The following is a 15,261-nucleotide window of genomic DNA, read 5'->3' as shown; positions in this document are numbered from 1 at the left end:
TCCACTCTAATACCCTTCTCTGCTTTCTGTCCTCTTTGAAGGCAGCGGTAAGTTGTGCAGTAGACCTTGCTAGCCTTTCTGAGCAGCATAAGTCTGTGTGTGGTGTTGGGGCTGCTTGCACTTCATGTCACCACTGCTTTTTACTCTTTTTGGAACTGTGTTGCATGGCGCTCTTTCACTTTTGCACTCATTCCAGTGTTTCTGCTTTTGTGTTACAGATCTGACTTTGTAAGATTTAGTACTGACCCTCATTTTTGTCGTATCTTGTGAACTAATTTGTTGGGTGTGGTTACCTCTGCCTGTGTGCTTTAATGGAGATAAACACATCCATGTCTCTTCCGACATGGTGGTCAGTGATGCAGTAGTATGAAGTAGAGCGTGTTGAAATTTATTTCGTTTTTTAGGTAGTTCTCATGGAATAACAATGATTTTATTTTCTGCTGGCCACACCCCTGTAGCAGTACCACTTTACAGACTCAGATGCTGAGGTAAATCAATAGGAAAGCCAACATTGCAGTTGGACTGCAGTGATGTGTTAGGCAGTGTTGTGCTCCTTCTCTAATGCAATCAATGCTTTTTCAAGTGCATTGCTTATCTTTTAGCCTGTTTACTCCTCCTCTGTGCCAGCCGTAGAGTCGTCCTAATCTTAGTAGGAAACCCTTGATGTGCATGCCTTCACCCATCTGTTCATGGGACTTTTGACCATTTACCTACAAGACAACTGACTAATCTAAGTACTACCACTGACAGTGTGATGTATGTGCTCCCACCTGTGTCCTTTGGTCTGTCTTACATTATTGAACTGACACTGACACACAAACTGACTTCTTTTTTTCTGTCTCTGTGCTTGGTCATTAGATAGGGGGTTGTGTATTTGTGGAATCCGCCAAATCTTTCAGCCCAGCGTGGAGTATTTTACCATTTAATTTCAACAAATTGTTGTAAACCCTTCCACTAACATCCCATGTATGGTTCAATGTGGCACTGTTTGCTCCTTTATATCTTATTAGATAAAGATGCTGTTTGTTTTTATTCATTCTGACCATGTGTTATCTGTTTTTAGGGCTTTTTTGAAGATGAAGATGGTAAGGAGTACATCTACAAAGAACCAAAATTCACCCCTCTGTCAGAGATATCTCAGAGGCTCCTTAAGCTGTACTCTGACAAGTTTGGACAGGAGAATGTGAAGATAATCCAAGACTCTGGAAGGGTAAGACTTTATGGATATTTAATTTGTGATGAGCGTTGACCCATACTTTTCATAAAATATGTCGGTAATCTGTATTAATGACTTTCTGCAGATTAACCCCAAAGACCTGGACTCTAAGTATGCGTACATCCAAGTTACACATGTGACCCCTTACCTGGAGGAGAAGGAGCTGGTGGACAGGAAGACAGACTTTGAGAAGAGCCACAACATCCGTCGCTTCGTGTTTGAGATGCCTTTCACCATATCAGGCAAAAAGCAAGGCGGGGTGGAGGAGCAGTGCAAACGCAGGACTATACTAACCAGTAGGTAGCCCTATATACTGTTAGTGGTAGTGGCACATATGCTATTAAAGGCGTACTATTAGTCTTTAGTAGATAGCTGATACTGAGTTAATGTAGATGTTTTTTTAGGATTTAGAAAGTTCCTACAGAGCCACAGAACACATTACACAAATGTTATCACATGCTGAGCAGCTCTCCTCATCACTAATAAACTGATCTCGATGTGTAAAGGAACACGCATGAAGATAATCTAGATGGTGTCTTCTGCATCGAATGATCCTAAATAATCTAAAAAGTGATACATGTTTCCCTATCCTCACAAACTTTAGACCATCGTCTGAATATTGACACATTTGATAAACACACTATGTGGAAGGCTGTCACATGGGTATCAGTTGTTGAGGCATTACATGACTCAGCAGAAAGGTCCTGTGCATAAATGGAAGATCTTGATTAGATTCTGAACATGTAAGCTGTTTGTCAAGGACCATTCCTAATCCTAATCACAGTTATATTGTTTTATGGTGTAAAATATCCAAAGGTTAAACCTTGCATTCTTATCTTTATTATCTGACATCTTTCAAAAGATGCACAGTACACATGTGAGCGGATCCTGAGCTGTAAAATTTCGAAAAACACATGCAAGGAGAAAAGAATTCATAAACTAAGAGGCCAGCTGTTCACCTTCCTCCTCTTCATGTTTCTGTCCCTCAGCCACGCATTGTTTCCCATACGTAAAGAAACGTATCGCAGTGATGTATCAACACCACACTGATCTGAGTCCCATCGAGGTGGCCATCGATGAGATGAGCAAGAAGGTGGCCGAGATCAAACAGCTTTGCTCCTCCAGTGAGGTGGACATGATCCGTCTGCAGCTCAAACTACAGGGCAGCATCAGCGTCCAGGTTCCTGCTTTGAATTTTGTAAAACATATACACACACACTGGACACGCCTAATGAAATGATCACAAACATGACACAGCTCCTACGTCTTCCCTCAGGTAAATGCAGGACCGCTAGCATACGCTCGAGCTTTTCTGGACGATGCGAGCGCCAAGAAGAATCCTGATAACAAGGTCAAACAGCTGAAAGAGGTCTTCAGGTGAGATGAGCTGTCAACAGCTTACAATGTGTGGACAAATCTATTTTTGTGTAATTCTCCTTGAATACGTCTTAACGCTTTGCTTTTTGAGCAGGCATTTTGTGGAGGCATGTGGCCACGGCTTAGGTATCAATGAGCGACTGATTAAAGAGGACCAACAGGAGTATCACGATGAGATGAAAGCCAACTATAGAGACCTAGCGAAAGAGCTGTCCATCATCATGCATGAGCAAGTGAGTACTGTATCAGTGTAATTACATCCTGCATTACTATTGTTACAACGGTAATCTGCTGAGACGTGTTTATGCGTGTGTGAGTGCCATTAAGTAAATGTTTGATAATGATTGATGACATGCTCTTTGATAACACCATTCTCTGTTTCTCCCTTGTGCTGACATGAACAGATTGGATGGTAATGCAAAAAGCACCAGTATGCAATAAAGATTGAGTTGTTAATTGTTGATCCAGCCAGACAAAAGGCATCTGTCATGTTGCATTGTCAAACTGTTAAAACCCTGATGTTACAGGGATACGTACAGGGAACAGAAAGCTGCTAAAGCTCAGGTCCATTTCAGAGATGGGCCTTAGCTTTACATCCATTGCAAAACTTAAAACCCAACTGTTCTCCCAGGTCTCTACACTGGATGCAGCGGCTGTCTAGACCAACAATCACTAATCTCTTTTAGATTGCTGACATATTTTTTCTGCATGTGTGTAAAGTATGTATGCATGTGTATATGTATGTACATGCATCTGAAAGTATGTGCTTATGTATTTACATGTTTCTGTATGTGCTTACATATTTATTATACTTTGAAGGATTTTCTTTAGATTTTTCTGTTGATGTTACGAGGTTCTGAGACTCTACCTTAAAAGTCTGACGTTTTGGAAAATACGAATATTCGCTTTTTTGCTGAGTTATATGTGATGATTGATACTACTGTCATTTCTGTATGGTAAATATACATCTAGAGACAGTACAAAAAGGAGATGGTGCACTGAGAACCAGTTTCCTGTTTCTGTGTCACATGGGAGTCTCAATCGGAGAAGTGAACGTGATCACAGATAATGACCAATTATTTTGCACCATAGTCACCAAAGGACAGATTGGACCCATTTTTCACAAGACATCTTCTGAACAGTCTGACATTATAATGTCATTTTTCAGAGAGATTAATCAGGAGAAAATTTACTTTCGAGACCTTTCTCTGTCTCTGCCGCAGACTCTCAGGAAATCTGGCAACTAACGTACATGTAAACCCCAGCAAACACATTTTCATAATGCTTAATATGGCTGTTAGCTGTGTAATGTAATGTGTAATCTAATGTTAGCAAAATGGATTATAAATACATTAATCAAATAAATCGTACGTGCAAAACCTGAAGTCCTAAAAAACTATTTGCCAGACCGAAGTTTCCACCTGTTTCCAGATTTTATGCTAAACTAAGCTAACCTGCTGCTGGTTGTAGCTTCATATTTACTGCACGGACATGTGTGTGTGGTATCGATATTCTCATTTAACTCTCAGCAAGAAAAGGTCTAGTCTAACTATCACTATAAATACGGGCTTCACTTTGCAGTAATTAAGGTACTAAGCAATCCAAGATGGTATCGTAAATAGTTGTGAATATCTCATTCTTCTTCGCTTCCAGATCAGTCCTGTGGAAGATGGCATGAAGAGCGTTCTTCCAGACTCGCTTCAAATCTTTAACGCCATCAGCGGCACGCCAACCAGTGCCACTATCCACGGCATCCCCAGCTCTTCCTCTGTGGTATGATGCTGGCAGGGGTTTACCTTGAACTTGGCGCCCTCTATACTCGCCAACCAGGCATGCCGGCGACGCCATATTGTCGCCATTAAACCCGATCCTGCTTCTCTTCAGTCAGCTCAAAGGGAAACTGACAAAAGCACAGACAACTTTGACCACCTCTCACCTTTCTCAGTGGACAATGACCCAGGCACTGGACCTATTTAATGATTACACGGCATGGTAACTGTGCTGGATGTCTGTGACAGTGCTGAGGTGGATCCTGAGACCAGAGAGGGGATCATGCAGGAGAGATGAGAGACTTTGCAGACTTTAGACAGACATAATGTGTCACCTGTTTCTACCTGAAAAGACTGGTTTTCCATGCACACTCTTCTTGGGATCTTTAATATGCATGTCATTACATTACACCCACCACCTTCCCAACAGCCCATTTTTGTTTATTTTGATAATGTTTCACATTGTGTTTTTGTATGTACAGTATTCCACTTTTATAAGCCACTGTATTGATGTCTCGATGAACAGTATATGCTGCATACGTTGACGCTCGTCTCCCTGTACATGAAGTTATATTTCTACTAAATGGCGTCCTATGACTCATGTTAGCATTCAACCTTAAATCACTTCAATGTCTTAGAATGGGAGCATTTTTAAATATTTAAAGCCATTGCATACAAAAAGTATATTCCAAGTTGTTTATTAATGTATATAAAAAAGGAGTGTGTGCAATATTTGCAAAGTATCTTGCTGTATGAGACTCATACACTGTAAAGATGATGTTGACCTTCTTGCCAAAGCGATGAGGTGTCGAACCAAACACTACGCCTACTGTGGAAGTAATATGAAGCTTTTACCATTTTAGTGTTCATTAAAATTGTTTTATATTTGGGCAGCAAGGTATTTTTTTTTTTTATTTAACACAAAGTCACTGTTCTGCTGTAAACAGAGATGTTCCCTAATGCTTATCTTTTAAATAAAACACTCATTTCTCTTCACTTTTACTCATGAATTCTTATTTTAATTCCACATTTATTAAAGTTTATTCTTGTGTTTATTCTTACAATTAGTTTGGTTGTGGAGTTCTCTGAAATTAATATTTTTTATGAGGTGTCTAGGACTGAACATAGCTGCCTCCATATCTCCTATATCTCATGTCCCACCCATCATAAAAGCAACACTGTCAGCAGTGTGGACGACAGATCAAGGTGCTAATAAGAAGCAATATTACGGAAACACTCCTAGAGTGAAGAATCAATTATCAACTGCTCCCTGCAGGAATCTCAAAGGAATATCAAAATACAATAGAAGTCAAGCAGCAGCTTCACTCAAACAGTATGACAGGTGAGTTGGCAAACATTGCTTTTTATCTGTTCTCATTTAAATCAGAAGCAAATATTTCAGAACAGAAAGTGCAGACGCCTGAAAGACAAGTCAGCCCAAACATTGGGAGAAAGATATTTGTTTTTAAATGGAGGTAGTCTGAGGGCAACTGCATTTCTCTCTTTTTATGAAATGCAGCCAATTATTTAAACTGAAATTGTCATGTGCGCAGATAACGAAGATCCCAAGAAACGGAAGGAGAGCAAAGGGACGGTAATGCACTTAATTCATTAAAATCATTGAATGTTCATGCAGTTTTTGTTTATAATTGTTCAGTGAGACTAAATGATAATCCATAGGGATAACAAAGCAAACATCTCAATATGCCATTCACTGTATTACTGCTGTAAGTTACTGAATACCAAGCACTACTTAGGGCAAATTTCTTGGGTTGTTGTATTTTACTTGAGTTTTTCCATTGCATGCTACTTTATACCTGCACTTTTTACTCCGCTATATTTATTTCACACGTTTTTTTTTTTTTTTTACCAAAAGCATTTTCTTAAACTAATAAAATATGCTGGTCCACCTGATGTTGATCCAATAATGTAATAGAACACGGACATGGACCGTTCTGCTTAATGAGTCCTTCATTTTGATACGCCAAGTACATTTTGTTGCCTGTGCTATGATCTAAAATCTTCCTCCACTGCTGCTGAACACCATGCTGATGCTTTTTTTGATCCATCAGAGCAAAGAGTTGTTCGGCTACCCGCTCAGCATCTTCTTCATAGTTGTGAATGAGTTCTGCGAGAGGTTCTCCTACTATGGCATGCGAGGTGAGAACACAGAGTTGTGTAACATTGACCAAGTGATTATTTTTGTAACCATGATGATAAAACCACGTCATTAAACTCATTTATTTATTGAGAATGACGGTTTTGGAAAAAAAACAGATTCATTTTGTTGTAATCTGTTAAATATTTACAGTGGTGGAAAGGAACTAAGTAGGTCACATTGACTGAAGTACAATTTTGAGGTAGCTGACTTGTAGGCCTACTTAACTTCAGTATTTAAATTTTCTGCTACTTTCTACTTCTACTTTACTATTTTCCAAAGGCAGATATTGTACTTTTTACTCCACTACATTTATTTTGTAGATTCACATTAAGAATACAAAATATAATCAACAAATACATTCTGATATTATAAGACTTTGCACAACATGACCAAACATTTCAGAGCTGATTTTAGATTGATGATGATATGCTGTAAAATAAGAAGAAGCTTACGTTTTCTCTGCCTGTTCACAGCGGTCCTGGTGCTGTATTTCAAATACTTCTTGCGCTGGGACGATGACTTGGCCACGTCCATCTATCACGTCTTTGTGGCTCTCTGCTACCTGACCCCCATCCTAGGGGCCATTGTGGCTGACTCCTGGCTGGGGAAGTTTAAGTGAGTTTACTTTTTTTTCATTAAATATATGCAAGTAGTTAGAGGAGGATTATCGCTCAGTGATGCAAAGTAACTAAGTACAAGAAGGCCTACTGTACTTAAAGTTACTATGAGGAACTTTTGATTGTTTATGACGCACTCTCAATTAATTACTGATGCCTCTGTATGACCTACATAAGCGAACAAGACCACCAGCGAGAATATTGGCTATTTCTATATAGTTGCCTGCTGCTCAGCTGGTCCCTGCTGAGAGCCAACGCCAAGCTGCTGGAAGCCTAGGCAGTATTGTTGAGTCCACTGCAAGGAAGGGAGGCACAGCAGAACTAGAATCAGGGCTGAACGGGGCAGACTGTCAGACCCTGCTGTAGTAAAATGAGAGGTTATCTAAAGGAAATCTGGTGCAAAGAAACACTACCATTTTTTTTCCACAGGGACCGCCAAAATCAACACAATGGAAGTTCCTTGTAGTGGCTTTAAGTAAGAAATTGGAGAAGTATATCCCTATCTTTAATTTCAGAAGGAAATGTTTCTACTCAACTACATTTGTACAGATTTTAGATTATTATTTGAGATTAAAAGACATATAATAAGATACAATTATCTCCTTCACAGTAGTTATTACACCGCTGCTATCTCTTTCCTTCTTTACCTTACAGGACTATCATCTACTTGTCCATCGTCTATGCGATCGGCCAGGTTACGATGGCTATCAGTGCAATCCATGACATCACTGACACGGACAGAGACGGGACACCAGACAACATGACCTTTCATGTGTGGGTTTCTGTTTTACTAGCCAAATAATTGCGTCCAGGTTGTGAGCTTTTGGCAGGCAGTTTGCATCATATATTTCGACAGCACCCTGCTCATGCACATGTTCCACTTCACATTTAGCGTGTTGTCCATGGTGGGTCTCTTCCTCATTGCTCTGGGCACTGGTGGCATCAAACCTTGTGTTGCTGCCTTTGGTGGAGACCAATTCGGTGATCATCAGGTTAGAACAGTCTTCTTCTTCTATTATGTTTAACCTTTGGTTGTGACAATGACACTATTCTTTATCGCATGCCAGCCATATTTTCTCTCCCCTTATTCCTGTCTCCTCTTTACTATCCACTCTCAAAACATAGTCCCCTAAATAGTTAAAACAACACCAAGTCTACAGCCATGCTAGCGGCTATGAGACAGTTCTTTGGCACACCAGAAGGAATTAATTTAGATATAAACCAAAGTATTTGGGAAATTAGATTTGATGATGGCACTAGATGAAAAGTTAAAGGTGACCTCCACCAATTTTACACAGGTGTTGGGGACTACTACTGCAAGTGAATACAAGTTGTACAAAGCCTCAAGTGATGTCACTTGAGTCAGAATTGGTTGGGTCTGAAGACTAAAAGTATGAAAATTACAAAAATCTGGGGGAGTGAAGTTAGAAATAACTGAGCTTACCAGACCTCTGTCAGACATGTCTGATAATTATTTTGCAACCTTGCCTAAACCTGAGTGTTGGCGATACCTTAATGAATTAAGCTTGATCGCCTTTGTAATGAAAATGTCATACCCCTTCAGTCTTCCCCTGTCTAAGTGGATCAAGGACCCAACTTAGTGGCTGAATATTACATGTTATCTATACATTTTTTGGATTGAATCACCCAACCTGTTATTAGCCAACTGTTTGATCCAGGCTAGGCTGAGGTTTAGTTGTCAGTCTGATGCTTTGACTGCACTGCGGCAGCCTCCCACTCAAGCTATCTATTGATAGTAACTCACCAGCATCATTCAGCAATTTACCAAACTGACAGTGAAAATTCCTGCATCATGTGCCTCATATAAGATCTGGATTCTTCTGGTAATTTGTTTGAACGCTTTTTGGCATTGTCTTATTTCTCTCCTTATCTGCAATTCTTTCCCCCAAAAGGGGGCACAGCCTTGGTGATTGTCGCTTGATGAAACAATGCCTGTCTTGTCTATCTCTGCTTGAGGCTACTGGTTCGGGGATACAAGCATAATACAGCACAATACAACCAAATCTTTGACTAACATGTTGACAGTCAAGGCGCATTGTGAGTAAAGCAGGCGCCAGGTTTTGACAAGAAAGTTACTGCTACTTGATTTTTGAAGTACCAAAATTGGCAAATAATCAGCAAATTGGTTAATATACTTGTTTTCAAACTGTCCATTTGGAATCCAACAATGCTAATTCAGTGGAGTACTCTGGAGTGGAGGAATCAAAGTTACTACAGGGGCACATGGATGATTGTACCAAATCCATCGCAATCCATTAAAAATGTATCACGACATTTCACTCAAGATCACACACCTCAACTCATGGTGACACCAGAGGGAAAGTCAGCAAATCACCTTTAGTGTTCATCCTCTGGAGACCATGAATGTATGTACACATGTTTATGATAAACAATACTACTTCTAAGAGTTTATCTTTACTTTAGTCTTGACCAAAGTGGTGGGCTGACGCACTGACATTGCTATCCTTGTGTCGCAAAACTTTGGTTGTATCATTTAATATAATAAACAAAGATATTAATCATTTTTTAATTGGTTACACATTATATTCAGCATTGCACAACATGCATGCAACAGAAGGTAGAAGGTCACTGACTGTATTTCTCTGTGCAGGAAAAGCAAAGGAGAACGTTCTTCTCTGTGTTCTACCTTTGCATCAATGGTGGGAGTCTCCTGTCAACCATTATCACTCCAATCTTGAGAGGTAGATATGAACAGGAGATAAGGTTTATGAGAAACCATGCCATAAGCATGAGGGCACAAGTAATAACAGTCCTAGAGTATGAGTCAAATTTGAATTGTAATGACAGTTGTTTGTCCCAATCTGCAGCTCAGAACTGTGGCATCTACAGTCAGCAGAAGTGTTATTCTCTGGCCTTCGGCGTCCCTGCAGCACTAATGGTGGTTGCACTTGGTATGTCTAAATAATTGGGAGACTATAAAGCAGAAATCTAAAGATTTGGTACAAATACTGTGCACTGATAATGATGTTGTGCCTGTGATGCCCCCTACAGTGGTGTTTATTGTTGGAAGTGGTATGTACTACAAAGCTGAACCACAGGGAAACATCATGCTTGATGTGTGTAAATGTATTGGGGTGAGTCTGGTTTACACCATTTGCATCAACACATTCTGCATTAATGTGTAACAACCATTGATCGGGGTGTTTCTAAAAACATATTTTATCCTTAACATTCTTCTTCAGTTTGCCATTAAGAACCGCTACAAGCACAGAAGCAATCAATACCCAAAGAGGCAGCACTGGATGGACTGGGCTGAAGATAAATATACTGTAAATGTCACGTTACTTAATTCTCTAAAGTCTCTAACAAGCTGTTTCATCAGTGGAATGACAGCAGTTGATTTTCTGTCTTTCTGGGCTGTAGAAACTCCTCATTGCTCAAATCAAAATGGTGCTGAGGGTCCTCTTTTTATACATCCCACTCCCGATGTTCTGGACCCTGTTTGACCAAAAGGTATTCAAGTTACACGTACCTTAGAAATGCAACATCACTGGTTGACAGTGGAAGCTGTGCTTTACTCTGCATCTCTATTAAAGGGTTCTAGATGGACTTTGCAAGCCACCAATATGGATGGGAACTTTGTAAGTTTGATGATAAAACCAAATATATTTTAATTCTCTAATTTGTTTACAATGTGTTCATGTTTTAATAACATATTTGTGTCTGCAGGGGCTACTTGTTATACAGCCTGATCAGATGCAGGTGAGTTAAAATGATTGTATCGTGTTAGCTTGAAGTAGCTTGACATACTGCACTCTATTTGAGACAATTGTCACTGTGCGATTTATGTTTTTGAAGACTGTAAACCCCATCCTGATCCTGACACTGGTGCCTATCATGGACAGTTTAATCTACCCTCTGATCAAAAAGTGTGGCCTGAACTTTACGTAAGTACTGCTGGAAGTCAGTGAGACAGCTTTGGGGCTTAAACAATACCTGGCCTTGGTCCCTTATTTGGTTATTAAATAACTTACAAAACCTACAATCTGCTCGATGTAGCTTTATAGCGTCTGGCTTTGAGATTGGTATCGATCCTTTCCATCCAACTCTCGGCACAATAGCAAATTAGGCGGATTTCTCAAAATGTCAAACTATTTAGCTGCTCAACAGTGGAACATAATACTGTGAGTGAACAAGCAGCATTGTCAGAGTGTTCAACTACAAAGGCTGATGTGTTTTTTCAGAACTAAATTTTGTAGAGAAAAAGCTGATTATTTATACAAGACCAGTGTAATTTTACAGTCTGATCAGGCCCATATTTTGATGTTGTTGATGTCAAAAATGCTGATATTACAGTCATAAATAATTTTTAAAGATAGATATTTGGTGATGTAATTCTCTCACATTTTGTACAAATCAGTAACACGATTTCATTCAACAGACCTCTGAAAAGAATGACAGTGGGGATGATGATGGCAGCTGTAGCTTTTGTCTGCGCTGCTGTGGTTCAGACTGAAATTGATGTAAGTAGCAAACGATTGTGTTCATCTCCTCATACACTGTAAAATCAGTTCAAGGAATAATTTATTTTAAAACTCACTCAAATTTCAGAAAACATTAGCCACCTTCCCGTCAGCCTCTCAGAGTCAGTTGAAATTACTTAACATGGGCAGTAATCCAGTGACGGTTGAGCTGCCTGGCATCGATCCTCTTGTACTTCCTGCATCTCAGGTATGTCCTCATACAATAATACAAAACTTCTAAAATTTTGAGATTTATGCAAGTTTAAAATTCTGTTGCATGCAACACATTCCTAGCCCAATGATCGAACAGTTTTAACTGTTATTATTTTTATTTTTTTTGCAGGCCAGTAATGAATTCTTCACATTTGACACAGAAATTATCAGCATTTCAATAGGCAGCCCACCAGTGGTGAAAGATATTTCCTTGGCCAAAGGAAAGCGAAAAACGCTTCTCATGACATCAAACATCACTGACAACTGGATGTTGGTGAGTTAGAAGCACAAAATAATATCAATAAAGACACACAAGAGGCCATTTAAGTTCAATTAATCAACATTCGTTGTTTCCTCAGACTAATGATCTGATTTCCAAGCCACAGGAAGGCAACAATGCAATCCGGTAAGTTGATACAAATGTTTAAACCGCTAACAAATATGCGATTAATTGATTAATTGATTAATTGACCAACAGAAAATTAAGTTTTTAGTCTCTTATCAGGTAAAAATTACACAGTTGTAGCCCCAATCTTTGTCTGCAGATTAAATAGTTGAAAATAAAGGGATTCCATACATTGGTTTTACTGACTGTTTTTACATTTTCTGGCTGAATATGTTCCCATTTCAGATTCATAAATGGAATGAATACAGCAGTGAATGTGTCAACTCTTGCAGCTGACTTTGGAGTAATTGAGTCATTTGATTATTCCAACTACTCCCACATAAGAAATGGAAAGTAAGGATTTTTCATCTTGACAAAAATCAATACTGTTTTTTATACTGGAATCATTATTTTATGCAAACACTAATTTTCTTTTCCAATGATCAGGTCCATCTTCACCATACAGAGTGGTTCACAGTCATGTGAATACAGCAGGGACTTTGGATTTGGAAGTTCATATACCTTCTTTATACCCAGCACTTTGGTCATTGGATCAAATGTAAGTTTTTTAAGGTCTTTTAGGAAAATATTAAGCCTTTATAAAAAATGTAAACTACATTTTTGTGACCTGTTTTTAAAGAGTTACATCTTAAGAAGGCAGGGATGGGCTTGGGGCTAAGTGTCACAGACATGGTCGGGACGTTTGGATTAATGCATTTTTGGTTTCTTTTCATGGGATTTTCTTGATAATACGAAGAAATATAAAATGGGCTAGCCTTATACATATGGTCATTTTTATGCTCAAAATCAAAATCCATCCAGCTACCTTCTTTTCAGTCACACACGTTGAGAAACACCCAGCCTAAACTGAACTATTGTGATTATTTGTTTCAGTGTCAGGAGTCTCTTACTGTGGCAGAAGACATCAAGCCCAACTCTGTTCACATGGCTCTCCAGATCCCACAGTACTTCTTCATAACTGTTGGTGAAGTGATGTTTTCTGTTACTGGTCTGGAGTTCTCCTACTCACAGGTAAAATGGTATACACACCTCATCTCAGTGATGCACAATGAAAGAAGAGGTTATAGGACACAGAAAATGAGAATATTTTATTCTTTTGATAATAGTTCTGTTTTCTTTGTTTTTGGCTAAATTCATCTTGTGTACTTCTTTTGTTTCTTCAAGGCACCTAGTAACATGAAAGCGGTGCTGCAAGCAGGCTGGTTGTTTACTGTTGCTATTGGTAACTTCATTGTTCTGATAGTGGCTGAGGTTGCGAAGCTTCCCAAACAGGTAAAAAAAAACAACAACTAAACAAACAAAAGAAAAGACTAATTAACTCAAAATAAACCTCAGTGACTCAAAGTGACAACATATCTCGAGTGGATATGTCTGACATGTTTTTTTGTGACAGTGACCCATGATGAGGCATTAATACCACGTTTGTCCCTCTGTCTTTCTCCTCCTCTCTCAAAGTGGGCAGAGTACATCCTATTTGCCTCTCTCTTGGTTGTAGTGTGTTTTATCTTCTCCATCATGGCGTATTTCTACACCTACATCGACCCTGCAGCAATTGAGGCCCAGTTCAGTAAGAAGGTTGATGAAGATGATGATGATAAGAGCAAGCTACAGAAGACGCAGCTCGAGATGGTCAAGAAAGACTCCATTAAAAGTCACGAAGATGAAGATGATACAGGCAAACAGACCAATATGTGAACATTTATACCTGATGATGACGACATGAGGGAGAATATACTTTCATGCGGCCAGTGTTGTCCATTTGTGTGTGTGTGTGTGTGTGTGTGTGTGTGTGTGTGTGTGTGTGTGTGAGTGTTTTAAATATGTTATATTCTAATGCCCAAATGACTGGTGAGCAAGGCACACAAAGTTGTCTATCCAGTACAACAAATTAATTGAATGTTATCTGTAGCATTATAACGACAAAGACTGATGAACCATTTATATATCGTTGGATTTAATTGCTCTTTTGTATTTATGTGCAAGTTATGTTCAAGTACACAATCAAAATAATTCTGTTAGTGTTTTTTTCCACTCACAATTCTTGTCTTGAGATATTTTGCCAAATATCACTGAGCATGTCATTCTTATTCATAGCACTCTACAAACCTGATATCAAATCTCCAGAATATACTTGACTGATGTCAGGCCACCAACTGAGCTTAAACTGGTAAAAAAAGAAGCGGTTTTCATTATTTGAGTGTGAAAGTTTTATACCTTACCTTGGAAAATGTGGTTTGACTAAATCATTTTAACTCAAGATCAATTTAACAGATTTTTCTGGATCTTTCAACTTTATGTTCTCATTAGCTGCTTTTTTCCCCCAGAAACTAACTGAGGGAAAGAGTTTATGTTGAGTATAAGATCCCAGGATTTTATCATTAGTGTCTTTGTAATCCTTTGCTAAAAATAACAAATATCCAGCACCAACATTGTATTCACAAGTTGAATAGGCCTCTTTCACGGTAGACATTGTGACATGTCATAGCATGAAAAATAATAATAATAATAATGCATTTTATTTGTAACGTACTTTTCATTCATAGAATCTCAGAGTGCCACAGAGACAGTACATAGTTAACATAGTTAAAACAAACTATAATAAAAAACTAGTAAACATAAGCATAATAGAAAACAGTAAATGAACAGAAACACAAAATAAATAGCTGACAGTGATTTAACACAAGGTCAGAAATGCCTTCTTGAATAAAAAGGTTTTTTCAAACTGACACCGGTGTTACTGATAACATTAACGATGGCTTTGTTCTATCGAAGTCTTAGTAAGCCATGACAGTGGGACAGTGAACCAGCATGCACAATACCAGTATCCTGCTGCAACTTGTGATAATGTTGTCCATGGAAAAAGTCTAAAATGTGTCTAAGCTGACGGAACTGGTTCTGTGATACTAACTCAACTAACCAACGTGTTTTATGTCTCACTTAATTTGTGGTAGGTTGATTAAATACAGCTTCATTTATTGTCATGTGTGCACAATTTAA

The 15,261-nt window shown here is 38.8% G+C and overlaps 2 protein-coding genes across 9 annotated transcripts in view; both read left to right on the top strand.

Moving 5' to 3' along the window:
• Nucleotides 1-5,358, top strand: part of zmp:0000001200 (dedicator of cytokinesis protein 9) — a 74,193-nt gene extending 68,835 nt beyond the window's left edge. For 7 of the 8 annotated variants that reach the window (XM_068704782.1, XM_068704778.1, XM_068704781.1 and 4 more), the window contains 6 exons: nucleotides 1,064-1,210; nucleotides 1,302-1,512; nucleotides 2,206-2,396; nucleotides 2,493-2,593; nucleotides 2,688-2,826; nucleotides 4,247-5,358. In XM_068704782.1, coding sequence (XP_068560883.1) covers nucleotides 1,064-1,210; nucleotides 1,302-1,512; nucleotides 2,206-2,396; nucleotides 2,493-2,593; nucleotides 2,688-2,826; nucleotides 4,247-4,372 — 915 coding nt within the window. In that variant the 3' untranslated portion in view covers nucleotides 4,373-5,358. Of the gene's footprint in view, nucleotides 1-41; nucleotides 1,211-1,301; nucleotides 1,513-2,205; nucleotides 2,397-2,492; nucleotides 2,594-2,687; nucleotides 2,827-4,246 lie in introns of those variants that run through there. The other variant, XM_068704783.1, reaches the window with a different exon arrangement.
• A 203-nt stretch (nucleotides 5,359-5,561) lies between these two features.
• Nucleotides 5,562-14,782, top strand: slc15a1a (solute carrier family 15 member 1a). Its single transcript, XM_068704774.1, has 23 exons — nucleotides 5,562-5,704; nucleotides 5,916-5,956; nucleotides 6,435-6,522; nucleotides 6,997-7,138; nucleotides 7,795-7,914; nucleotides 8,033-8,132; nucleotides 9,773-9,863; nucleotides 9,990-10,073; nucleotides 10,174-10,256; nucleotides 10,365-10,451; nucleotides 10,546-10,635; nucleotides 10,719-10,763; nucleotides 10,852-10,884; nucleotides 10,981-11,069; nucleotides 11,564-11,645; nucleotides 11,734-11,853; nucleotides 11,989-12,132; nucleotides 12,218-12,264; nucleotides 12,490-12,597; nucleotides 12,691-12,802; nucleotides 13,138-13,275; nucleotides 13,429-13,536; nucleotides 13,720-14,782. Exons 1-23 carry the CDS (start codon nucleotides 5,698-5,700, stop codon nucleotides 13,957-13,959), a joined length of 2,199 nt encoding a protein of 732 aa, XP_068560875.1. The 5' UTR covers nucleotides 5,562-5,697; the 3' UTR covers nucleotides 13,960-14,782.
• The last annotated feature ends 479 nt before the right edge of the window (nucleotides 14,783-15,261 follow it).

This window comes from Cebidichthys violaceus, unplaced genomic scaffold, assembly GCF_023349555.1.
Source record: "Cebidichthys violaceus isolate CVI_PGR_0920_01 unplaced genomic scaffold, fCebVio1.0.p SCAF_11, whole genome shotgun sequence".
Lineage (NCBI taxonomy): Eukaryota > Metazoa > Chordata > Actinopteri > Perciformes > Stichaeidae > Cebidichthys > Cebidichthys violaceus.
Note: the sequence above shows the minus strand (reverse complement) of the source record. Positions and strands in the feature narration are given on the sequence as shown.

Coding starts and splice junctions, on each gene's coding strand:
- slc15a1a (XM_068704774.1), top strand. Junction 5,957..6,434: donor GGAAGGAGAGCAAAGGGACG/GTAATGCACTTA, acceptor TTGATCCATCAG/AGCAAAGAGTTGTTCGGCTA. Junction 11,646..11,733: donor TGGTTCAGACTGAAATTGAT/GTAAGTAGCAAA, acceptor CTCAAATTTCAG/AAAACATTAGCCACCTTCCC.